We start from the raw sequence: 27,736 nt of genomic DNA on the forward strand, positions 1-27,736 counted from the left end.
AGCCAAGATAAACTAAAACAAAGTCCTCTTGAGACATAAGTGCCTTCAGATCTGTGAAAAATACCATGACAAAATAAAAGTTATCCTTTTAGTAGGTGTGTATGGACTTAAGAAAGTTTCTGAATGTGTCAGCTTTATTGCAAGCATGACATGCTCGTAAAGATTCTCACCTTGAGTATTTTCAGCTTTGAGACCTCACTGGGAAGCTGGAGACACAAGCTTTATTGTCAGCACACCCATGGGCATGATGTTATACAGTCTGATCACAAACACAGTTGAGATTCTCGTAATTTTCTAGGATTGTTACCAATGTTACTGCTGCTTACCTACACATCATCTAGCAAAACAAAAATACAGAATAGCTGGAATAGAAGCTGGATACAGCTGGACTATTGCCTTAATATTATTTTTTAATGGAATGATATTTCATGGACAAGAAAGGCAGCCCCAAAGAAAAAGTGCAAGTAAATCATCAGTTTCAGTTGAAAACTGGGTTTTGGATGCCAGTCAAGACTGAAAGGTTGGGCCACTTTCTGTGCAGAAGGGTTACGGAGCATACAAAAAAGAAAATGCTTGTGATTCCTAGGATGACAATGCCTGAAATCAGTGCAGTGGTGATTGAGTTCAGCTGGAAAGGAAGTCCATCTGGATGAGCTGCAAGGAGAACAGAAAGGCACAGGTAAATTCTGGTTACAATCCCTCAGCAGTGCCAAACACTCCTGTCTCTTCATCACCACACCCTACATACAGAAGAATTACAATGAAGGGAATAAAACTGTACTTCAGAATGAGCAAATGTTGAAAGTAGTTATTAGTTCTTTCAATATCCATGATATTGAGTTATAAAGAGAGTAAGGGTACTTATAAAACATAATCCTTGGTATGCTAGTGACTGACCTTAATCTGCACTATTTAAGACAAGACTACTGGCGTCCAAGAACTATCAAAACAGAGGTATAAGGATCTGTGGCCTAAACAAGTTAATGAAAGGGTTTCTTCCCTCATTATCAGTATTCGCATCTCAATTCAAATTGTGTATAAACCCTAAACAAGCATATCTAGCAGCAAATAGCTGAGATACTTCAAGTTAATCTGTATACCTTCACAGAAGGCTTCTAAACACATCAATTCTCAGAAGAAGTAACGTATTTACTATTCAGCATAGCTCAGCAGGCTATGAACCAATCCTGGGATGCTGGAATACACACATTCAGCCTGTACCATCTTTTCCAACAGGAGGCGAAAAACACATGTGAGTGGTATGTGCTACCTGAAGCACCAATGTGCATTTGCCTAAGAGAGCAATTACCAGTGCTGGACAGTGAGAAGAAACAACAACACAGCTTCTCCATGGGAAACCAGACTGCTTCTCCCAGAAACATCAACTTCCCCTCAGCGTCATCAAGGATGATGGTAAGGAAAGGTAGCAGCCAGTAACACAGCAAGCTGTGTGCAGCAAATGAAGAGTTTGGGTTTTATTATTTTAATGATATCCATGGGTAGGAGCACATCATGTAGCAGCTCATTATAGGGAGAACTTTGTTTCTATGCCAGGAAAGAAAGGTAGCTGCTTTTATGCAGTCTAAGTTGAGAAAAGAAGGGAATAAATAGTATTGCAGTTCACAGGACAGGATAGGTTGGTTGGACCAGTCCTGTTATGAACAAGTGAAAGGTGGAATGGTCCAACGAACCACCTGGTTACCTTGACTATCTTTTCTTGCTGTCAGCTACTCCTTGTTATGAGCAGAGAAGAGTAGCAGGATGAAACAAGTCATCAAAGTGCCCAAAGGAAAAGCAACCTAAAAAAAGACCTGATCTCCCCTACAGCCTATTTCCTTCATTGCCCTAGCAGACAGCAAGTTGCAAACAAGCTTCTCCATAGGCTCTTTGTGTGGTTAAATGCTAGGAAAACAGAAGCTGAAACAGGGGTTTTCTTACTTTGAACTCTAAACTGAGCTAGACTGCACCAGTTTGCTGCTCTACTCCTGCATGACATGAGCAGAATTTACTGTTTAAGTCTGATATTCCACCTGGCAGTTGCAATGTTCCCTCACCATCATATGTCCTAGCAGAAGATTTTCAATTCAATTCCATCATAAGAATTACAAATTTCTATGTTGGTGGGGCTAGGTACACAAATCAAACTGAGCATTTCAAATTCACCAATTGATTTCTTTACAGCATGTCATTATTGACTCATTAAACTGAAGGAAAAAAAAAAAGCAGATAGAAAAGCATTCCAGCTAAGTACATAGAGCTCAATCAAAATGGTTTATTTCCTCAGTTCTGTTTCAGTCATAAACCCTCTTTTATGTTTCTTGAAGTCTGGTTAACTTACCAAGCTGTGAATTGTTGGTTGTTGTCTCATCTACAGAAAACAAAAACAGGATGCATTATATTTTACAAATACCTCTGCCTACTGCTCCCCTCCTTGCAATACAAAAGCCAATAGTCCTAGCTATACTTGCAACACTGACTAGTAGTTTTTAGCATCTCTCGTAGAGTAAGGAGAACTCCACCAAATACATGAAATTGCTTTGTTTGTAATGTGAGCACACCCATGTGAAGTTGCTTAATAGTCTGTTGAGGAAAAAAACCCAAATTACCAGCCACCAAAGAAAATTCACCTGGCTAACCTAAGGTGCCTCTGCAGACACTGATGTGCATGGCACCAGCCCCAGACAGATGCAGCACTAGGCTATGAGGGAAGTGAAGAGTCCATGGAACTGCAGACTTAACACTGGCACAAATACCATGGTGAGTGAGGTGCAGCATTGATGGGCTCTGTACAAATGTATTTGTACTAAAGTTGGACCAGAGCTGGCCTTGAAAATAGTATAAGTATCTCCATTCAACACTGCACCAGAGTAAGCCAGCACTCCTCATTCAAAAATCAGATCATCCTGTTTAAGTTCTCTCGTGACCTTTCCTCTTTTCTTTTCTTGACTATAATATTCATGAACCTCATGTCTTCACAATGGGAAGGGAAAATGTGAAGAAATATTAATTCCCTCTTTCTGCTCCAGAAGGAAAAGTGAAGTGCAAGTCAGATTAAGGGACTTCCATAATGCCACTCAGGAAATTTGTGATAGAGTTCAGAACTGCATCCCATTTTTTAAAGATTTCTTTCCATCAAACCATCCTCCTGACACCAGTAGTGGGATGCTCCAAGAGCATAACATGGAGATGCAGAAATATGTTTAACCTAAAAAGCTTTAGCCACATACCTCAAGTAGGTGACACCTAAAAAAAATTATTTTCCTTTTCCAGCCTTATTCATGTTTTCATTTAAAAAAACCTCAACAGTTATAATTAAATCATTTACCCTTTCTTTGGGTAATTAAAGAGCCACAGACAGATTTTTCTTGAAATTATGCAGAATTTTAAGGTAATTGATAAATAACCTTATTTTTTTCCAATTGTAAAAATAGAATTCACAGCCTTTGAATCATAAGCTATATTATCTAATAAGGTTACTCATATAACAAGCCTTATCTGGTTTCCATTCCTCACCCAAGGCAACATTTCTCTAGCATACATGTTTGAGCAAATCTCTCATTGATTTCCCATAAATATTCATGCATGCAACTCTGAAGTTAGTTCTTTTCACTTTTTCCTTGACTAATCAGATGGCAGCAACTAATTGGGTCTACATGTAATGCAGAACACCCCACCCCTTTTTTTCATTGCAGAAATGTTTCTTATAACAAGGGGTATTTGTTCTAAAAATGGTCTTTTGCTAAGATGGTTCCCTATTCTGAAAGGTCAGTTGTTCTCTTTGTATATGTGGGCACAACCACTTTGCGTGTGAAGAAGGATTTTATTTCTCAAGTGTTTAAATTATTTCCATCTAATTATTTCAGATGAAATGCATTCCTTCTCTCAGCTTCCTGAATCTAAGACTGCTGAAATCAGTTTCTTAACTGCAATTACTTTTACATGTCTGTAAACTTAATTTTTTAAACTTTTTCAAATATTTGATTATTTTGTCAACAGCAGTCTCAAATTCTTTTCAGAGACTGCAGGTTGCATTTAAAGCTGCCTTTTTAAACCAAACAATGCTTTGGCAGTAAAAATGGAAGTCAATGGGATTTAAAAGAGCAGATTCTGGCTGACTCTGTTTAGAATTTACAGTGTGTTTGTCTTGTTTCTGCCTTATACCTGAAGGCAAAGCAAAGCGTGTATTAATTTTTTGCAACACTTAGGTAAACACCCAGAGGTGAAGCTGGAAGAAACAGTGAATAGAAAGTGACAGTGAATACTCATTAGCTGTCCAAATTAAATTGCAACACTGAACACAGTACCTTAAATTCCATTATTGGCAGTGAAATCTGACCAAAAAAAAAAAAAGAGTCATCAGCCCACTGAGTTTAGGCTTTTATAATGGCCTTATGCACATAATGATATCCCACAGTGATTTGACTGGAAGCATGTGAGAGACAAACAGAAATATTGGCTCAAATTTTCGACCAAAGACTGCAACAGTAAGGGAAAAAAATAGCGCCACAATCTCATGGAGAATCCACCCTTTCCTTAAGTCACTGAAAATTTATATTAAACTGCAAAATATTTCTCCAGATTTCTGGAATTTCTGCAGTCTATAGGAAAAGTTTGTTCATTCCTACCACTCCTTGTAATGATGGGGCCAGCAGAGATTACAGCATTGCCAGAGGTGCTCTGACGGCTCCAAGTTGTCCTCCCACCAGTGTCTCTTCTTTCTCTGTTACTGCAAATCTGAGCGGTTAATCAAAACAATCACAATTTCAGAGTGGAATGGAATTATTGCCCTTCTGTGCTTCATGCTTTAATGCAAACTCTTTTATAAGCAATACTACAACTTTGATTTTATTTCTTAGCATGCATTACATTACTTTGCAATAAAAACAGCTACAATATTCCCTGGAAGTGTATCTTATAAATGCCTTGCTTCCTGTTGATTTTTTCCTTTATTTACAGAGCTCCATTGCTGTTGTGCACAAGATCCATCCTATAGTATATTAAATTGTCAATAGGTAATTTCTCAAAGCTTTGTTTACAGACAGTTTTTCCCAACAAACATATTTTTCTTGACTAGGGATAGAATACATGCTACAATCATCCCAGAAAGCTTCTTGAGTTAAAATTTACACATTTTCCATAGAGTTCTATATAGCAATGACATATTAAAACAATCCCCAGCATTCTGTCATCTGGAATCCACCTTTACCTTCTCTAACTTATCTACCATTATCTTAAGTATTCAAGTATGCTTCAACCAAGAGTTTTTCTTTAATTTCAACTTCATGTGAAGGATCTTGGACAAACTCAGCACATCAATTCAATAGAAACAATTATTTTAAAGTGTAACATAAAAGTATAAACATTGTACAAAATGTCAGAAGTATAGTGAACTGATAGCATTTTAAAATTCTAAATGGGAAGTCATTCAGTAGGAAATGATACTGTATTCTGAAGACACCACAGAATATTCTGTGTTTATATGTTTATTTAGATGTTTCAGTTTCCAAAATATATTTCTTGTTCCTGACACTCCTAAACTGAAATAATTTTTAATTGTCATAACTTCATGAACTTCAACAAAACAGCAGTTTCCAAACTATAGGGAATGTAATTCCACCCCCCCCCCCCCCCCAGCCCCCATCAGAAACTTTCAAATTTTCCTTGACGGTATAATGGCACTTTACTATAGGTTTAAGTTTTCCATAACTTCCATTCTAAGATATTCCTATTCATCCACTGCAATTGTGGATATTTTTTTTTTTTTAGATGCAGTACTAAGAATATCAGCTCTGAAGCTATCTGTTTTCAACTTTTACAAATGAATTAAGGACCAAAAAGCAAACAGGTAATGTCGCATGTGTTCAACAACCTGCATTTTGCAGGTCTAGTAGTATTCTGTGTCTGGATGACAATATTCATTGCTCTGTTCATCAATTTTATGTTTCTTCAGACACAAAGACATTCTTCAGATTACAAGTCACCTTAATTCTGTGCCATTGAAACTTCCATAGCATTTGTATGCAGAATAACTCCAGTGTGCCTAGTTTAATTAACAGCAGCTTCCCTTCACTGAAACTTACTGGCACAAGAAAGGGACAGTCATCTGCTCTGCACAGCTTTGTCACGCAGTGAAGGAAGACCGTAGACATCTTCTGGTTCTTGTGCTTCACAAAGCGAAACACCTCAAAGGAAAACCGGCCCATTTGGCTCTTGCCATTTTCAATTATAGTTGTCTGTGGGTCCTTGTCACAGCTAGTTTTTGTAGAGAAGATTGAAACTGGGATAAGCAGCTGTATTAGCATTCTGAAGTTCTAAACTGAGAATAAGGTCACTTAGTAAGTTCAATGCTTCAGCTCCTTGGAAAAGAGCACAGCAACCTAATGTGAAACATGGGAAGCCACAATCTGCCTGTTAGGCTGCACCGTCCTGTGCTGAAATACATTTCTACAAAAACCAATGTTTTGTTTTGAAACACCACAGCTATAACCAAGGTACTATTTAATTCAAGTCCCCAGAGAAACCTGAGACTTGAAGCAAAGAGTAATCAGGTGAGCACCTCCCATATGAAGACAGGCTGAGAAAGTTGGGGCTGTTCAGCCTGGAGAAGAGAAGGCTGCGTGGAGACCTCATAGCAGCTTTCCAGTATCCAAAGGGGGCCTATAGGGATGCTGGAGAGGGACTCTTCATTAGAGACTGGAGTGACAGGACAAGGGGTAGCGGGTAAAAACTCAAACAGGGGAAGTTTAGGTTGGATATAAGAAGGAAATTCTTTCCTGTTAGGGTGGTGAGGCACTGGAATGGATTGCCCAGGGAGGTTGTGAGTGCTCCATCACTGGCAGTGTTCAAGACCAGGTTGGACGAGGCCTTGGGTGATACAATTTAGCATAAGGTGTCCCTGCCCACGGCGGGGGGGGGGGTTGGAACTAGATGATCTTAAGGTCCTTTCCAACCCTAACGATTCTATGATTCTATGATTCTATGCTAACAGGCAACTCAAAAACATAGACAATATCCCTCTAGCAACTGTCACTGCTAAGATTTAATCTGAGATATGCCAAGATGTTTTTCAAAGTTCCAATTCAAATAAATGTTACTGCTAGGAGTAGAAGCAGGAGCATTTGTCTTTAATCATTTGCTTAACTGCTTTCCTGAACTGGAGTCTGTGATGTTTTACATCACTGTCATTCACCACAATGGTGCCTTTAGTAAAATAAAGGCCAGTTTAGCTATTCAGTTTGTGTGCTTACGGTATCTCTAGTAGAGCCATTTTGGATATATGCTTCTCTACCTTCATAATTCTTATGACGTTGCTCTTGCTTCTGTGTTCATGTTCACCAACCAGATAAGTCCTGACATGTTATCTGTAAGCCTAGCCTTTGTTTCTCCCTGCTATTATTGCTTAAACTTTCCAGGTAGTTTGGAGCACTGCTATTGGAAAGATTTATAACTGTATTTTAAAGAAAAGACCCATGAAATACTGAGTGTGCACAGGACCTACCTGAAAAAAAGATCATATCGGAGATCATCGCTAGGATTACCAGATGGTGTGGTGTAACAGTAGTCCATCAAAACATTCCACCTGCACAGGAAGCAAAGTGATAGACGAGGTGAACTAGCAATGTAAGAGTAGGGTTAGAAAGCAAATGAGGTAAGATTAAGAGCAGTAAGGCAAGCATACAAACTGATAATGCAGGCTGTTACACTGAAGCTGAGCTGCTGTACTTAACAGGTCACATAGAAGTGATCTTGCATTCTCAATATATTACCTGTTTCTTCCCACTACTTAAAAAGTTAAACAGCACAGTATAGCAGCAGAATTGTATAAATCAAATGATTTGGTTTCATGCAAGTCAGCTGTCACACCAACGCAGGTTGTGTACTTCGTGTCAGAAGTCATGGTTTCATAGGACTAGAAATAAAAACCATCCCACTTTTAAAAGCCCTAGAATTTCTCACTTGATCAAGTTCCTTTCTTAAATAAGAGCAATATACAATTTAAATTACTATTCAGGAGAACTTTTATCATGAGGACAGCAGCAAGATATGCATTCAATTCACAATCAAGGACCTGATACCCCAGAGCTGAGGGCAGTGATTATCAAACAACAACCAATATTTTGACATATAAAAGTCTATGAAGAAAGATAGCTGCTTCTAAATCAGAAAAATTTGCAACACCAAAAGCTAAATAGCAAGCAAGACAAGAAATAACATCCTTCATGGTACCTGCCATCAAGGTTGGTTGCTCTTACAGCTGCATATATTTTGGTTTTCAAAGGTAAACCTGTACTTGGAATAAGGAGCTGATGGCTGTAGGTTGAATCCTGAAAAACAAACATTGCCTCAGTGTACCAGAAATTCTACTGTAACAGTCCACCTGCAGCCACAGGCTGAGCTTCCATCTAATTTTTCTGACTGAAAAATGTGGGACAGTCATTTACTTTGTCCTCCTTAAACGGAAGAAGTAAAAAGCAGTGCCAGAGCATTTGGCTACAAGTTTGTAAAGATGAGAAACGCTTAATTGGCCTTATCCTATGCAATTATTTTAGGGAAACTGCTTATGATTTTATGAAGTGGTTGGATTCTTAATTAAAGAAAATGTAGCAATCATTAACATCTCATTAAGCCTCGCAGCACCTATAGGCAAATATATCAGCTACTGTAGTTTTCTAAAAGAGGAGCTTGACTAGATTGTAACAGTGCCGCAGGAGATAGCGTTTATATATCTTAAGCTGTAGTTTGGGAAAACAGACACATTCTATTTTGCAAAGTGTAGTTTTGATGGAAGTTGGCTTGTTGATAACTACAAGTAAACATTTTCATTTAAATTCCAGTATTTAAAAAAGCTGTTTCAAGAAAGCTGTATATAACATAAAAACTGGGAATGCCCCATATACTGCTACATAGATATAGCAGTTTTACTGGTTTCTTGTTCAAAGGCTGAGCCATTCATGTCAGCACAGCCGCAAAGCTACAAAGCGGATGTGAGTGACGGATGTTAATTCAGCATATCAAAATGCACATACTGGTAACATCACCTACGTCAAATTGGTTGCTAACTCCGAAAGCACAGGGGCTTAGTACTTTTGAGACCTGGTCAAGGTCAAAACACTCAATACATAGAAAAAGTTTTGTTATAAGCAGGATTTTGACCAGGTTCAGTGTGGCAGGCAAGGCCAAGACCAGCAGCTGACAGCAACAAGGATTAAGCACAAAATCACCTATGTTTTCCAAAAAGAACAATGCCAAAATTCAGAGCATGCCAATATTAAATCTCTGCAGCATCAGGGCCCTTGGGAAGTGTACATGCACACACAGACCAGCTCTGTGACATACACAAGCAAGTCCTTGACAAACCATTTAAGTAAGTTCAGGTAAGTTTCCTTTCTTTAAAATTAACCTTACATTTCTCTAATAGGTAGCTCTGTCACATTTTGCAACTGATTAAAAAGTGCACAGAAAGTCCCTCACTCTTGCATTCCACGGTTCTTATTTTCTTAAAGAGTAGGTTTATTCAGTTAGACAGATATTTACAGGAAAACCTAAAAGCACACAACCACTTAGGATCTGTGAAAGCCCAATAAATATCTTGCTATTAAACTCTTTAGTCTATCATGTCTCCTCTTGTCTTTCCTAACAATAACATGCTAACAACATAAACGTAAACATCACCTTTTGAGGGAATATGGAAGCGAGCTGAAAGATGAAGAATCAATGTTAGGAAATAACATTACAGCTAAAATTTAAAAGTATGGCTGCTTTCAGTCAAGAGCCAAATCTGTACACAACCCCTCACCAATGCCAAGTGTGGACAAGAGCCTTGAGGTCCCTCCTAAATCCAGAACTCCCTAACAGGGACCAAGTGAGGCTGCAGAATTTTCCCTAAAAATGATGCTTGATAGATTGAAAATTTGATATTTAAATCAGGTATATAAATGGATGAGTAAAAATTTTAATCAACATAAAAAATATCATTTTGGGGATATTAAGTAAAGGTACAAGAATTTTTCATCTTTTACTGTCACCATCCACATTTACGTAGTAAAAGCTTTTACAATAATGCATATCAAAGTTAAATTATCTAAAACATATGGGAGTAGTGTTAGAAAATGTTAAAATTATTAACCCTTCAAATCTTGGAAGTCCATGCAATGAGGTCACAAGTGCAGTGGGCTTTTTTGAACAAATTCCACAGCCCTCAATTCAATTACAGGTGACCAAAACATTCTGATGAAGCATGAACATAAAAATACCCCAGCAAGAGTGCTCCAGGTTATTACTAAGGGAACAGGTCTGGAATATTTTTACGGAATTCTACAGAGCACTCCCTGTGTCAGTACAATATACACATACACAGACATACATATATAGTAACATAATAAATGCAAATTTACACTTTGGAGTACGATCATTATTACTACAACTGATTAGTCATGTGGCACTACAACCTGAAAGCCAGAGCTCTAAACTGGGGAACTGTATAAATACAGGACAAAAAAAGACTCTGTCTGTCCTCAAAGACCTGCCATACAAATACAGAACAGGTACATGCAAACAAAAAGGACAAGGAAATTCAGAGATAAAAGGTGCCTGGATGAATGTCCTGGTTCATGGGAGCAGTGGGAAGGGAATAGCAAATAATAAGGAAGAGTCTATACTTTGTTCTGCTAATCTAGCTTGTACCCACATAGTGCGCAGCAATGGTTTTAATTCAGGTCATACTACTGTGTTTTTTACTCACATTGTAAAGCAACAAATTCAAAGTGCTGATAAATGTACCATTGTTCTCTCTTACAGAAATAGCAGCTGATGACCTACAACAGAAGCAGAAACCAAAAAATATCATGAAGATATCTTCGTGTGTGTTTACGTACTTCATTGGTTTTTATCATTAAAAAAAAGCCAATGAGTCATATTGCAAGAAGTTATAAACTTCAGAAATAGGAATTTATAGTTGGAACATTGACAGAACCTTAACTATGAAGAAAATAATGGATACTGTTGAAAAAAACACATCAGAAAAATAATCAGTAGAAAGGCAAAGTGACAAAAGGGTCATGATGTACAAGGTATAGTCATGGAAATATTTTATTTTGAACTCTATATTCAAATGCTTTCAAACTTTCATCAAGAATTTTAATTATTCTGCTGCCTCCGTTTTGTCATCAGGCAACCTGAGTTTTAAAGGAAACTTTACATTATTTAAGGCAGGCAGGCAGCTCCTCATAAACTGTTCTCTCATACAGTGATGTTATAGTATTTTCTTTTCCTTTGCATCACCTCTTCTTTCAGTGCTTTTCCCTTCCTCTTTACTCTTGCACAGCTAAAAATTACTAGGTTGACAATACTGCTATGGCATGCATATGCTTAGGTGTATGTGCATGTGTGTGCATACACATGGGCTTACACAAACATGGGAATGAAACATATAGAAATAAAAAACACACTTACGAAGCAAGCTGGGTATTGTTAACCAAGTACTCCAGTGGATAGCTACAGCTAAATTTGTACAGCAACCCAGGCAAATAGCTGATAATCGTTGGTGGGTCTGGTGTATCAATATAGCCTGAAACATTACCTATCTGTACCACTGAGGTATTTCCATAAGCATTGATACCTTGAACTGAGGATACCTATTGAGGGAGATAAAAATTCCTATTACCAGAAAGTTAACAATGGAACAAAAATTACCTAAGGACACTGATGCTTTGGCCCATAATTCAGCCAGAGATACCTTCAGAAAAGCCTTCAAAAATTAATTGAGCTCAATAATATGTTCCCTGTGTTTTGTTTTTCACCTACCCAAAATAATGCATATACACTTCATGAGAAATATCCCTGTTCTTGAAACAGACTTGAGCAACACTAAAAAAAACCTCACGACTTACTGAGAAAAAAAGCTGAAGAAACATTTTGAGTACAGTTAAAATATATTTGCTTAAAATGAATTTCCATATTCAGTAAAGCCAATACACAAGACATTTCGTTCATAGAAACAATACTCTGTCACTCTTGAGCTTTGTTTTCGACACATCAAAAGGAGTGTACTTTGTAAGCAGATACAAGCCAAACAGCTGAACTTCAAGTCTGGTTTTGTTTACGTTCGACACCTCTAAATTTAAATTATAAACTATGTGCAAAGAAACATTGTCAGAAATGCCAGAGCTGAAAAGTAATACAATCTTAATGCCAATGCAATCTTAATTCTGTCGCTGAATGTCTGCTATCCTGTACTGCTCAGGCTCACAGAGTGAGCTGAGCCAGAAATAACATGCAGGCCTCTCAGTAGGGCCCTGTCTCAGTAGGCATGTACACAATAAGGCGGATTAACAGGGCATTGGACATCCACTGTAGCATTCCTTTTGCATCACAGTATTAGCAAAAGAGATGCTTTCAATAGTTTTAGAATTTGCAGTTTCTTAAAAAGACATTTCATTATGGAGGAATCATCCTGAGATGCACATGTATTTCAACATTTTGCATAAAGTAGCACAGGAGCTATTTTTATTTCTTTGGCTACAAAAGAAATGACTACAAGACAGATGCAGTCTTATACTTTGTCAGTTGTATACCTAGTTATTTGCTAAATGGCAGGAAAGTGATGAAAATCAAATTTCCTAGGATTTGTTTGTTGACTGAAAAACACAGGCTAGAGTATTAAAGTAGTATAGCCAACTACAGCTTCCTCACCTTCCCACCTCCCAAATTTAAAAAGTTGCATCTGATGTATTACAGACAGACCTGGGGTTTACCTGAGTGCTGCCTCAACTGTTGTATATCCTACAAAAAATGAGTTTGAAGGTCATTACTGTGAAACACAGCCAAGAAATGCGTAGGATTGTATCACTCCACTGTGGGGAACATGATAACGAACGCTCCTAGCTCCTCTAGCCTCCTTCTTTGTGGCATAGTATTCAAAGCTTAGAGGATGAAAGGGGTTTCTGGTTACATTTTTAGCAGTTGCTACTTTGTATCTTGTGCACCCTGGTTGGGGAGCTTCATGGAAAGATCCAATTAGAATCATAAAAACATAGAATAGTTAGGATTGGATAGGACAATAAGTTAATCTAATATCAAACCCCCTACCTTGGGCAGGGACATCTCGCACTAAACCATGTCACCCAAGAACTCCATCCAACCTGGCCTTGAATGCTGCCAGGGATGGAGCATTCAGACAGCCTGTGCCTCGCAGTAAAGAACTTATTCCTTATATCTAACCTCAACTTCCCCTGTTTAAATTTGAGCCCATTATCCCTTGACCTATCACGACAGTCTCTAATGGAGAGTCCCTCCCCAGCATGCTTGTAGGCACCCTTCAAACACTGGAAAGCTGCTATGGGGTCTCTACACAGATTGTCTTCTCCAGAATGAACAGCCCCGACTTACTCAACCTGTCAATTTTTTTTTCTGTGCTCTCCCTGGCATGCCTTTGGCAGCATCAATATCCCTCCAGCTGTAGGCTTTGTGGCTCCCTAAACCATAAATACATCCCTAACCAGACCGCTAATTTGTGTGACATCTTCAAGCTGAGGCTTACATCCTCCAGCTGAGTAATTGTCCCAGATGAAAAAGGTGTTGATGGAACAATGTTGGTGCAGTGCCATGCTCCCATTGGCATGATTTTTCCAGCCCTAGTATTCTAAGAGCTGTAGGCTTTGTGGCTCTCCAAATGCTGACTCTAACCCCGATTTGCGTGGCATCATGGATCTGAGGCTGACATCTTCCAGTTGAGTGGGTGTCCCAGATGAAAAAGGTGTTGAAGAAGCAATGCTGGTGCAGTGCCATGCTCCCCTTGGCATGCCTTTGGGAGCCCAATTTATTAGGACTCCAAATACTGGAACCAGTGTTCGTTTGGGTTTTGTGGAGTTTTGTTTGTTTCAATTTTTCCTTTCCTTAAAAAAATCAAACTTTTGCAGTTAGACTCAAATAGGAAGTTCAGGGAATTTACTGTGATCAACTCTATGGGAACAGCAAGATGTTTTTTCCTGTCAAATTCTTCTACTCCAAGTCATGGAGATGCTACAGCGTTTTAGGGAAAATGGTAGAAGATAATCTTGAACTTGGTGAACAGTTCTTGTTGAAATATTAAAAGAAAATCTGAGGCAAATAGGTCACAGAGTATATTGGACATTCCAGCCCGGTTTTGCAAAGTTATTAGCAACGAAAGAGGGGGTTTGTTTTAAAAACTGACAGGTATCATCAAATGCAAGTATGAATTCCAGATACAATATAAGCCTTAAAAATAATACATTTTTACATTTGCTTTTCTAAATTATTCATAGATACTTTAATACAAGTCATCACTGCTTGTACATTGTGATATACACAAATGGTACAACTCTTCTCCCTCCGTTTAGAAGGTTTGAGACCTCATGGGTCCTTCTCTCCCTGTTCCAAGTAAGATAGCTTTATTGAATAAAATGAAATTACAGTGGTACAAAACAGACTTCCAAGTCAGCTCCTGGTTCCAATTCTGGTTCCAGAAACTCACCCACAGCTAAAGATTAGTCATTAGCTGCACAAAGATGAACTAAGATGGCTAAACCAGCATCCATCATATTTGAGAAATTGCAGCAGTCCAGTGAAATTTCCACTGACTGGAAAAGGGGAAATATAGCCCCCATGTTTAAAAAGGGTAAAAAAAGTAAGACCAGGAGAACTACAGGCTGCTTATTCTCACTTCTGTGCCCTTCAAGATGATGAAGCAGGTCCTCCTAGAAACTATGCTAAGGCACAGAGAACATGAGGAGGTGATTGGTGGCAGGCAGCATGGCTTCACTAAGGGCAAATCATGCCTGACTAATCTGGTGGCCTTCTACCACAGGGTTACGGATTTGGAGAGGGAAGAGCAACTGACATCGTCTACATGGACTTGTACAAAGCATTTGACAATGCCTTGCACAGCTTCCTTGTCTCTAAACTGAAAAGCATGGATTTGACAGATGAACCACTCGATGGATAAGGAATTGGCTGGATAGTTGCCTTAAGGTATACTTTCTAATCAGAAGACAAATGTGCGTCCCAACACATTTTCTTTTTACTAATCATGATTACAAATTACCAAACTTTCTCTAGATTTTTTTGGTATATGCAATATATTACTAACTGGGTAAGACAAAGTAAACATCATGTTTAAGAGATACAATGCTGTTAAGGCCATTCACTTGATTCTATTCATAAACAGCCATGCTACAATTTCACTTTGACTTTGTCTTACCACTAGAGTGTTTCCACAGGATTCTAAAGTACTCAGATTGATGATGAAAATGACCATTGCTGGAAAGGTGTTGTTATTGATGAAACCCCTGCAGTGGGCATCACCATGTTTCCCGTTCAGCGCCAGATCTGTCTCAGAATAGCCAGAGAAAAGAACTGTGCAAAAATTTATCTTCATAGTAATTGTCTGTACTCCACAGAAAACATTGATATCTCGTTCAGCTGTGATAAAAATACAGGAAAAGGCATTGTAAGATGTATTTCAAGTAATCACCATGTAATTATTGTAGCAGTTACTCTACTGTTGTAACTTCTGATCAAATAAATTTTTAGACCCCAGTTAAGGCAAAATATTGGAATATAAAGGTCAGAATAGAATTATTCAAAAAAAAAAGATTTGACCCTACAACTTCAGTAAAGAAAGCACAAGAATTAATATAGTAAAAGAGTCTACCACACAAAACATAATTTCAAATTTCCCTGGCAAATCATTTAGTAGCATATTCATAAGCCAAAGCACTGCAGTGTAGCAGGAAACTGCAAGTGAATAAATATTTGGAGTCCAGTTAACCCCCTTTACCTGAAGAGGCTCTCTCACCTGTGTTCTGGAGCTCTTCAACCCAGGAAACAGAGCTGCAGCAGCTTCACTCAGCTCCAGCAGCTTCACTCAGCTCCAGAGCCCTAGCCCATTACATGGCATTCCCTTTTGCCTACTGAGAATAATGCCTGTCAAATTCTGGGACAAAAGGTTTTAACTTTTTTTTTTACTTCTATCTATCTCAAATGCAGAGTTACTTTTCTTTTCTAGCTCTCAAAATCAGCACTAAAAAATTCCAAGCATTGAATCTTCACTGCCTGACATCACAAGCAAGAAAGAGCAGGACTCTACTCTCAGCAACTATGGGCAGTGTGGGGTGATTAGCACTTACTTGTAACACAATTTTCTCCCAAGTCCCTGAGATTTGGCAGACATGGAATCTGAGATGACTTTTTTTTTTTTTCTTGGGGCGGGGGGGGGGAGGTGAGGCAGAACTGCAGGAGGCCCCTAAACACCCACAGAAAGAGCTGTATTCAATTCATCGGTATCACATTGCGAATATAAAACTATGGCACAGGGCTGGTGCAAAAAAATGACCAGAGAAAAATTGAAAAAGAACAGAAAGAGGAATCTAAATTTCCGTCCAGTTGTTGCAATCCTCTCAAGAACAGAAAAACAGTTACATGAAAAGCTACAAAAGCTAGATCTGAGAAGGGTGGGCACTATTCACACAAACATTTGAAGCAAGCCTGTATAACTCTTACTTTTAAGAAGGGGAATATATAAGCAGTTTGTGAAATACTCAGTTAAACAGAGATTTTGTCAAGGATGGGGACAACGTATTTGATCTTCTTTGCATGTCTTATTTCTCTGCTCTTCATATTCACGTTAAGTGAAAAAGAATCAAATCCACTGCCAACAAAGTACCTAAAAGTATGGTGGCAACACAGGACACAATAAACAGACTGTAGGCTTTCTGCTGAATTAAGTTTAATAAGAGAGCTGCCCCTTTCTAGAAAAAATGAAACAAAACAATAAAAAGTGAAAACTATTCTAATTCAGAAAGCAACTACATTGAATGGTATTACAGGGTAATCCTATACTGAGAGTTCATCACTATACTGTTCAGTTCAATTGCTGTCTCAGAATACAAGATGTGAGCAAGACACTATTCACAGCCATTATTATTATTATTATTGTTCTGCCTAAGAAACAGCAGAGGCAGGAAGGATAAGCAATGTAACAGTGAGTAAAAGTTCTCTTTAGCTGAGTGAACCCTGAGACATGTTACTAAAACTGACATTTCTTTCCTCACTGTATTAACAGGTCTGGACACCTAGTGTTCTCAAAACATCATTCCTATTTTCTCAGAGGCATGAGTGTACATCATACATAGATACATGCAATTTAATATTGAAATGCAGCACTAAATTCTGCCATCAACTTCATTTTGCTCAAAAATAGATATTTCTTTATTTCAATAAAAGGACATTAGAATATTCTCTTACCCAGATAAAACATGAAAGAATACCCAACTAGATGTTTCTGACCCAAATCTATAGAAAATATTTACAATAACATGATTTTCTGGTGAATACCTTGGTCACGAAAGAGGTGTGGCAAAAGCAGGTAAAAGTCCACTGATATCAGGGGGGGTGTTCTGATTACTACTAATTTGAACCATTGTGCAAGTAAGAAGTAAAGCAAAGCACATTAGAGGAGTTTCATTTTCACCAAGATAGTTAATCCTCACTTAATGTGGAGTCTTGCCCCCAGGCTTCAGACAGATTTAAAGCTCTGCATTTAAAATCAAGCACTGCTTTGAACCAAGGAAATAAAGAAGCCATTAGTAAAAGAGGGCTATTAAACACTTACCGGGAAACCTGCTATGGAGGTTAGCATCACAGTTGTATCCATTGAATTGAGCAGTCACTGAAAGCACTTTAATCGTCAGCAGGAGCACTAACCATATCTGTTCCATTGCAAAACCTAGCAAAACATTAGGTGGTTACTACATACATCTGTTCATTGCATTAAAGATGCTTACTGCAGACATTTAACCACCTGAGAGGTGATGGCCTCCTGCAAATGGACTGAGGATAAAGCTCAAAATCTTATGCGAAAGAGGCCACGAGCAGCAGGGCCCATTTCTCTACTTCTGAGTAATGTACAATTTCTATTCAGTTCTACATCTTCTAATCAACACTTGTGGCAATAAAAGCACTTAATGATGATATAAAAGGAAAAAAAATCTGTAAAATATATCAATAGATTTGGATCGCTTAAACTCCAACAGCTTTTATTTTTTTTTTGTCATTTCAGTGTAAAAATTCTTTGAGAAAGGCACCTTGGAACATTAGATTTGTTGTAGCCAAGTCCTTGAAAACCATACAGATAAACGGCTTGCTGACAAATTCTCAGGCTCAAGGTCCTAGAATAAAAATCAGTTCATAAATACTTGCCAAAAATCTGTTCTTTTAAGCATGCATGCAATTGCAGTGAACTTATGTACAGAGTCTGCACATACTTGAATTGTATCTGGCAAATGGACCATGACATCAGAACACTGCTTACTAGTGTCTTGAGTAACTATTCCTCTTGGAAGGAAAACTCCAAGGTGTAATACGTGTGGTATTCAGTGCAACCAAAAACCAAAATGTAATTCATGCTTTTGTGAAAAATATCCCAAAATATTGAGATTTTTGTCCATGAATCGAAGTGTCTATTAATTATTATTATAAGACTTTGGAATCTTATGAAATATTTCTGCTAATGTAGACCTCAAATGCAGCAATGCATTTGCCTAGACAGAAACTGAGCAATTCTAAGATTTAGGAGTCTTGCTTTCTCTAAGACTACAGACACAGATAATGATCACCACCTTTCTCCAAATGGACAAAAACCATTCATAAACTCCATAAATGCAGCACAGCTAACACAGCCATACCCTGCATGGCAAGAAGCTGTTACGCATTGCAGAGAAGAGCTGACAACAGCACACTCTTATCTGTACCTTTTATAGCTACACAGCAGTCTGAGCTCATCTGCTCAAATTAATAGAAAGGCGTACGCTAGCTTTCAAAACAGGCTCAGAGTTCACACACCTGGAATTTAAAGGCTTGTGTTGAAAGATGACCCATAGAAGACACTCCCAAGTGCTTCTTGTCAGCAAACAAGCCAACTACAGCAAAAAAGTCAAAGGCATGTGCAAATTCTTGGCCATTTACTCCTGCATAATTCTGCTTGGAAGCCCACAGAATAAAAATAAGAAAATTGGAAATGCCAGCTTCCTGCTAAGCCTGCATGTTTTCTAAATCAGGTATAACTTCTAATACCATATTCAAAAGCTGTTTTGCTACCAAGGCCTGCACAGCTTCCCCAAAGTGTGATCTATGGCAACAGTGCAACCTCCTTTCAGTTTCAGGTAGATATAAAACTCTAAATGAAAGCACTCTTTGACCTTCTAATCCTTTTCCATTAGACTCTTGTGGCATTTGACAGCACTTACAGCTAAAGCTGGTGAAGAACTGTGGAGACATAAGAAAATAAATTTTCTAACTGTGTTGCTATGAAACTTCTATATTTTCATGATCTCACCTTCTCAATTACTCTTAAGTGAAGTACGGTGGTGTTTTGTTTACTATGAAAATTCATACTTTATTTTGAAAGAAATATTTTTTCCTTTGGAAAACTGGCATTTCTCCAGTGTACTGGATCCTTATCTCTGCTTGTACAACAGTTATATCGATAAAGTGGCTATTATTGTTCTGTTGTACATGAGCTGGTTCCTGATGTCCATCACAATGGTATAAATAAAGAGCAATTTACCAAGATCTAAGCTGACTTCAATTTTCTAACTGCCACAGTAATATTTACTATCAAATAAACACTGTTTGAAAAAATAATAATGAAAGATGACACTGAGAAAGCTGTAGCTGTTGTTTTAGATGAAAAGAAGAACTTAAATTCTAAAATTTTAGTTATTAAACAACTTCTGCTGCTGTGTTTCAGAGAAAGAAGAGATGACTACGAAGATACAAAGCTGAATGAAAACATTAAGTATGTATAAGATTAGTTCTCTAGCTGTATTCTGAACAAGACCAATTTTAACACAACCAGTAATGCCCTACTTGCTTCCTGTCTATTGACTTGTCTGCACATGGATCAACATGACCAGTTGAGCTGAATACTCCTGATTTCAGTTAAATAAGTTAGGAATATACATTATTTTTCATTTCTCAAGAGAAATGAAATAGGGCTAGAAAGCACTATGAGAGGCCAATCTCACCTATCTGCCCACCCCAGCAGGAGTCAAGGCAGCCATTCCTGGTTTTCCAGCCTGTTTTTAGAGGCCTCTGGCAATCTATTTCTCAATGGAAATTTCTAAAACTTCAGTTCCCCAAACATAAAAGGCATCTTAACCAAAAGGTTTATACTATATTGATATTGCTGAAAATTTCATCTGAGCAGCACAAAAGTCTTATCAAACTAGTGACAGAAACATCATAACCTTATTGTCTGTACATGAATATGAAATTAAAATTTCATGTAAAAAAAAAAGAAAAGGAAGATAATATACAAGTGTCAGGAATAGGGTGATTTATAATCCATGAGTCAAAATCATATGGAAGTTACCTACATATTCAGCATTGAGTTGCCCCTGCACATCTTACTGTTCTGTGCAGTGTATCATTGAAGAGTACAAAGGCTCGAGTTGCATCACAGTCTTTAAACTTAATCATTACCATTTTACAAAGCCATGACCCTTGTTTTCACAAACTTCACTATGTCAGAAAACTCCCACAAGATTCCAAAGACGCTTATGATTTAAACAAAAGCCATTTTTCAGTCAATTTAGGAACTTAGTTTTATGAAGAAACAGTGGTTTGGCCTATCTAGATTCCCTGTTCCTTCCTCTCTCACCACCCATTTATTTCTCTTCTTTACCCACCCTCTTTAAAAAAGATCTTCAAAAATTTTCCATTGTAAAAAGCATTCACTGTTTCCATTATACATTTTTATTGAAAATCATTTGTGAGACAGTTCTAAGTATTATATCAAATATTCATCCTGTTATCATGGTTATAGGATGTTCTACGAGAGCATCCTGTAATCTTCTGCTTGTTCTTTATTTTTCATTCACAGGGTGTGGCAGTTTAAAAAACAAACAAACAAACAAACCCACCAAAAAAACCAAAAGAAAAAAACATTTAATAGTAAAAATGAAAACTTCTGAGAGAAAATTATATATGCAAGAAGTATGTGTCGTGGTTTAAACCCAGTCAGGTAATTCGGTCGCTCACTTCCCCCCCTTTCTTGCCCTCCCCCTGCTCTCGGAGGGACAGAGAGGAGAATCAAAAGAATGCAACTCCCACGGGTTGAGATAAGAACAGTTTAGTAACTAAGGTATAACACAAATCACTACTGCTACCACCAATGATAATAATGATAAAGGAAATAACAAGGGAAGAGAATACAACACCTCAGCACCAGCTGACCGATAACTCGCCCCCCAAGCCCGACCAAGCACCGACCGATACCTCCTCCAACCCTGCAGTCTCCCAGCCCTTCCGGCTAACTCCCAGTTACATCCTGGGCATGACGTGCTGTGGTATGGAATACCTCTTTGGTCAGTTTGGGTCAGGTGTCCTGTCTCTGCTTCCTCCTGGCTTCCCCTCCTCCCTGGCAGAGCATGAGGCTCACAAAGTCCTTGGCCAAACCAAAACATCCTTGTTATCAGCTCTGTTCCCGAGCTGAAAGTCAAAACACTGCACTGCACCAGCTACCAAGAAGGAGAAAAATGACTGCTACTGCTGAACCCAGGACATTATGTAACAAAGCTAGTGAAGAATGTGTTTTTATACATGTATTTTACATGCCTAAAATAGTTTCTTCTGTTGTTGATTTACATTTGTCTTACTGCCACATTTGCTTTGGTACCTGCACTCAAGTTGTGAATAGTTGTGAAGTACATTAAATGTACTGCTGTCAGGTCTTCTAGAGCCTCTTGTTTCTAGATGCATATTAGATCATTTGCTATCACTTAAAAGTAACTTGGTGAACAAAACCAGAAGACTACCTCTCTCTACCTCAGATTCTTCTGTTGAACTTTTTTTAACTTGTACATGCAAAATATTCAGATAACATTTTCACTATTGCCTTCTACTTCATCGCCTTGGCTCTTCTGAAACAGATAAAATAGGACTTGGAACTTCACAGTATCTGTCTTGAAGACAAGCTTACCAAATGGTGATAACTGGCTGTTTTCAAAAGGATAATTACAGAGTAAAGGGCACCCAAGAGAAGAAGAATTTGAAGACACTTTTCAATTACAAAGTTTCCCTCTGGTTGTGGATTATCTTTGGAGCTGAGACTTTGAAACATAGCTTTCCTCTTCTTACACATTTCTGATTTCAGACTCTATAGTGCCATCCCATTTCTGACACCAAGCAAAACCTGCAAAGCTGAAAAAATACATACATGCAGACAAGCACACGCATGTATATACATGACATATATACATGACACAGAGGTACACATATGTATCTTGAAGGTCAGCAATTTCCTAAGCAGAGGACTAAAGCTGATGACAGAGGAAAGCTATGAACAAACTGTATGTTCCCAAAAATACAGCATTTGAAGGTACACAACCCAGACGTATACATGTTAAATTATTACATTTGTTGTAATGAAATAATAAAACTAAGAACAGAGTTCAGTTCACCCTAGAAAAACAGCTGCTTTTTTATTTTTGCCCCACCAAAAATAGTTTTGGTTCTATAGGTAAGCTAATACCTTTCTCTTACAGCTATTCAGAATGCAAAGATTTGCAGTTGCAGACTATGCAAGACAGACACATACACATAGTCAGGCATAAAAATCGTTTTCAGCATCAATTATTTGGTCCTAGAATGACTGGTGTTTATTCACTAGTCACATATTTTTCTCCATTACTGAGATTTAAAAACAAGAGTCCTGAACTAGCTCCATATTACATCAGCTTTGTAATTAAATGTTGGGTCAAAGCTTGGAACCCCTCCTTAATCAAACTTCCATCAGAATCAAACAGGAGCTTTACACGATGAAGACTAAATCATAGCTAAAGTCTCAAATGCAAAGACATTCTGTGAATCAAGCAGGTGCTTACACTGTCCAAAGAAAATGAGAGATGGGGGAACAAACTTTTGCTCAGTTTTGTAAAAGCAATACACAATGGTTTTGCTTTGGTTCTAAAATTTAAAAAATTCTGGTTCAAATTTCCACAACAGGAAGCCACACCAAAATCACTAGTATCACTAGTGAAATACAAAGACTAAATTTTCACCAACATGGGACACAGCAACTAAAATTCAAGACCATAAATTATTTATATGGAAACAATCTATAGCTTGCTTATGAATTTAAATGAAATAACCATTCTAAACCCTGCTGAACACCAAAATGCTTGAAAATCTAGATCCCAAAGACACTGCTCAGTGAATCTTACCACTGGTAGTGAGAATTAAATATGTATGTTGGGTAATTAATAGAAGCCTTACAGGCATGCTGTTGTTTTCATCCTACAAAATCAGTGAAAGGTGTGCTTCGAGAGACATGCACTAGTATAGGTCCATCTGGTGCTTCATCTCATAGCCTTGGATAGGCAAAAGCTCCAGCTGAGGCTGGCTTTTTGCCTGCTCAGAGACTAGGGAAATTTAACTGGTGTACCATACTGACAAAAAAAACCAAAACAAAACCTCACAAAATAAAACCCCACCCTCCCCCAAAAAAACCCAAACAAAAAACCCCACAACCCCAAAAAAACCTCCAAAACCATTCATAATAATCTTTGAAACATTATACTTGTAATGATGCAGACACGCATACACAACAAAAACTTGTCTGCACTGGGATTAAAAGAAATCTGGTCTGAAAAGAAATTAAGTTAACCACATATTTACAAGGTAAGAATATATGACTATATTAAGTATTTCCAAGGGATTTACATAAAGTAACATAATACCTTCTCTTCTAAGGAGAAAAACTGTTAACTGTTAGGGAAATACAGTTATTAAAGCATAAAAATACTGAACAACTAGTTGTTGAACAAGCCAGAGATCTTGACTTACTAGATCTATTTAAACTTACTCACTTAAGACTGTTGAAGTCATGGAGTAAACTGTTTACCTGTTACTCTGTGCTAAATATCAGAGTTATTCTAACTTTGCCTATATCCACTAGTGAAATACTAATATTCTTCAAATGCACCCCTTCCACTCACCCTGGTCCATAGTAATTTTACTTTAGTTATGCTTAGTAATGGAACAGCTAGATTTTACTTTAAATATTGCCAGAATACTTGCTTTGCTTTCCAACAAAGATGACTTCAGTAGGATATTTAGATCTTTCTTCCTGCATTTCACAGAAAATATTACTGAAACTTTTCCAGATATTTATTTTAACCTAGGAAATGATAGCATTTTCCAAATCTTGCCCATCTTATCATACAACGAATGTTCCTAAATATGTATTTGACAGATAAGCTAAAAATTTAGAGGTTTTGTTCGAAATTATGTTTCTGACTCCATGGTTCCCAGATACCGCAATTAAATGTGAAAGCACAAATAAGTTTAATATTCCTGATACAAAAATGCACAAAAATCACATCTCCTAAGCCTCACAGGAAAGACAGATTTTTATTGTGTTTTTCTAACCTGCGTGAGCTAGCCACTGTTTCCCACAGGACATTCATACAGATATGAAGTGGAGAATATTGTCAGTGAGAACAGATTTGAAAGGAAAGCATGCTTGAAGGAAGTGCTTTATGGTCAAAACTTTGAACCATAATTAAAGAATTTTGGAAAAAGTCTCCTCTCATTCACACTCTTCAGACTACATCAGAAAAACTTTGACATCAGGAGACCTAATTAAAAATAAAGGAAATTCAGGATAAGATTTTGAGGTTATTGCAGTGATCCGAAAAGATCATTCTAGCCCAAATTCAGAAGTTCTTGACAAAAAAAGACCTCTTTTTAACCATTAGAATCCACATAATTTGACTTTTTGCACTTAGCTCTGCATTTCTTTAATCTTGTGTTTTAGAAGTTAGAATCTTTAGTGCAACTTAACTGGAATCAAGATGAAATGCTAAGAATACAAACCTCCTGAAAACATAGATTTTTCTGTTAAAGCCACTGCATATCTGACATCATAAATACTAAAACATAAATTATATTGGATTTTCCACTTTTCACTTAAAAGAATATTTATAGTAAAGAGTTTAAGCAGCCTAATTACAAAGAAAGTATCATCAGGTAACCACCAGCCATGCCGCACCCACCTACAAACTGGCTAATTCATATAGAAGTATCTGTAACGAACACTACTAGAGTGTTTTTAAGACATTGGCTAATTAATTTAATACTGAGACAAAATGGGCCAATTTTTCTCTGTTGCGGTTGCATTACATTGCATTCCTTTTTCACTTTCAGTGGAGACAGTGCAATTTCAAAATCACTGAGAGACTAACACAAGTCCAGGTTCATCTTGGACTGAAACACAAAAGCAATAATTACTTAAGTCCCTTGGACGGGAAATGTACAGAGAGTGTCCCTAAATCCTCGAACAAAGAGGTTGCTCCTAGGCTGAAACACATTCTCCAGACATGCACATTCAGTCTACAGATTTTCTTATCAGACCATTGATCATTATGGGGGTTCTATAGCTGAGCAAATATGCAGAGACTATCAAATCATTTGATATAGGCCACTGAAGAGTCATCGTATGCTAATGGCCTTCAGTTGCCTATAACCATGGTCTGGATTCAAACACACTGATCTAGTGGTGAGATGCTCTTAATCCTATATGCCTGCACCCCAGAGTCCAGCAGTCACATGGGCAGATAAAGATCTAAATGAGTATGACTCTAATTGATTACCCTTTTTATGCTTTTGAAGAGAGCAATATAAATATGAATCTTCAGTAAATAATGCTCGATGTCACTAGCAAGTAGATTATACTGTAGCTATCTGTTTGCAGCTTAAAAGTTACCAGTAAAATAAGACTTTCCTGGCAAAAAACAGCAACAGTTTATGACATCATGATTACTTCAATTTCCTTACTTTTAGGAACAGAAATCAAGCAGCAAAGTTGTAGAATCCTGCTGCAGTACAGTACAACCTTATCTAATCCTTAAAAGTTAAATAAATATGCAGTCAATAATGCTGCTAATATCTTGGTCTAAGAAAGCATGTAATATCACAGATTTCATAGATGCTGTGAAATCAGAGAGCTGTTACCAGATTTTTTTAAAGAAAAATATATTTTAAAAAAGAAAGAAAAATCACTTCAATTGTGAAATAGAAAGATTCACTTGTGAATATTTCTTTTGCCATGTTTCAAGTTCCTCTAATAGCCATTTTAGACTTAAAAGAAGTTTTGAGGTCCTTTTCAATTGAGGGGTACTGCCAAGACCTGGCTGAAAGAAAACAAGACATCACACATTGGTAAAAACATTCTTTGATCAAGATCTTGCAAGAATGGCTAACACTCATATCTTCTGTTTCTCTTAGACCATGACAGAGTTTTCCTCTGAAGTACACAAAGCAATTATATTAACTATGTCAATTTGGACTGTGTAAGTTCGTCAGTTTAACTGAAGACTTGATTTCAAATCCCCACTATTTTCATTCAAGAATATAGTCATTATTACTACTTTAAAAATAAACAAAGGTGGTGCAATTATTATGTCCTTTGTGACACCTTTGTGACAGGAGACAATGTAATTTCCAGTCAGCAATCCCATGCAATTCAATTGCAGTGGAGCCATGTAAGAAGTCTCACCAAACTTTTCCTCCATCAATGCAGTGACTGTGGGAATAGGCTGACTGACACCATAAGTTGGATAACATTGCCTCCTTCAAGCAACTGATTGTTTCCATTCTGAGAGCAACATGAGTGGGCTTGACATACATTGATAGCCTCAGCACTGCAAGGGGTTTGTAACCTTCTTCCTCTCACATTAATAGTGTGAATCTGGCCTGTGTACCTGTAGGTAAAAGCCAAGTTCCGCACACAAAAAAACCCAAAAGACAAAAAACAAACAACAAACCCAAAAACAAATGAACAAACAAAAATAACCTAAAACCAAAACCACAACTCTTCACAGCTGGATGCCAATTTGCTAATTAATGTTTTCATTAGCCATTCCTTGCATTTGTCTTCCCTGACAAGCTATTCCTACTAAGATTTCCAAGTGAGATTAAATTTGTCTGACAAGTGATAAACTAAGAATTTTCTTTAAAAGGTCACAAATAATTTGATACTTACCAATATTTTAGTAAGTTCTATTGGCTGACATGGTGGGCACTTACCCAAATCCCCTGTAGCTGTTGAGTCAGCTGTACTCCATCTATCTTGTGCTGCTGCATGTGATCAAATGTTTGAATCCTCAGCATTGCAGAACTTCTTCAGAAAATACTCTGAGCCTGTGGATGGGGGGAAAAGGCACATTCATTATGAAAATTCTTTTTAAAATAGGTCTGGATTTTAGATGGGAAAATTTGACAGGTCTCAGAATACTTTATGAGCCTGTTCATCATTAGACTGAAACCTGAGCAGCCTTTATGATGGATTTTTTCAATCCTCTGCCTCTTTTTCTTGCAGCCTTTTGATCTGCTTCCCTCTACTTGTATGATGATCTTCAGAGGGCCATGTGGGGCAAACAATCAACCTAGAGAAATTATTCTGTCATCAACTTGTTGAAAGAAAACCTTGTCTGTTTGAAGAGAGGGGTGGGAGGAAGGAGACAGATGGAAGTACTGAGATAGGATCAGTAACTAAGCTGCAAGGTTATCAATGGCCCATTGTTCATTGTGAGAAGTGTCTTTTTTCTTTTTTTCCGATTCTGGGCTAAATTCTTAGCACTAAACAAAACAAAAGCAAAAATAGTGACATTTCACACTGGGATGAAAATGCGATATAGGGGTGTCATTATGAATACAG

At 37.6% G+C, this 27,736-nt stretch overlaps 1 protein-coding gene across 2 annotated transcripts; it reads right to left on the reverse strand.

Moving 5' to 3' along the window:
- Positions 1 to 27,736, reverse strand: ZPLD1 (zona pellucida like domain containing 1). 2 transcript variants are annotated; one of them, XM_057423983.1, is made up of 11 exons: positions 27,106 to 27,132; positions 17,630 to 17,743; positions 15,218 to 15,438; positions 11,452 to 11,633; positions 10,742 to 10,814; positions 8,227 to 8,324; positions 7,499 to 7,579; positions 6,081 to 6,252; positions 4,626 to 4,734; positions 2,339 to 2,368; positions 1 to 654 (listed from the first exon to the last, which is right to left on the reverse strand). In XM_057423983.1, exons 2-11 carry the CDS (start codon positions 17,733 to 17,735, stop codon positions 479 to 481), a joined length of 1,248 nt encoding a protein of 415 aa, XP_057279966.1. In that variant the 5' UTR covers positions 17,736 to 17,743; positions 27,106 to 27,132; the 3' UTR covers positions 1 to 478. The 2 variants fall into 2 exon arrangements, with proteins under 2 accessions (XP_057279966.1, XP_057279965.1); XM_057423982.1 differs by lacking the exon at positions 1 to 654 and adding an exon at positions 4,305 to 4,331 and having other exon boundaries at positions 2,317 to 2,368; positions 27,106 to 27,736.

The sequence above is a fragment of the Pezoporus wallicus genome, unplaced genomic scaffold, assembly GCF_028554395.1.
Source record: "Pezoporus wallicus isolate ANWC-B61680 ecotype Strahan unplaced genomic scaffold, APGP_CSIRO_Pwel_v1 contig_14074, whole genome shotgun sequence".
Classification (NCBI taxonomy): domain Eukaryota; kingdom Metazoa; phylum Chordata; class Aves; order Psittaciformes; family Psittacidae; genus Pezoporus; species Pezoporus wallicus.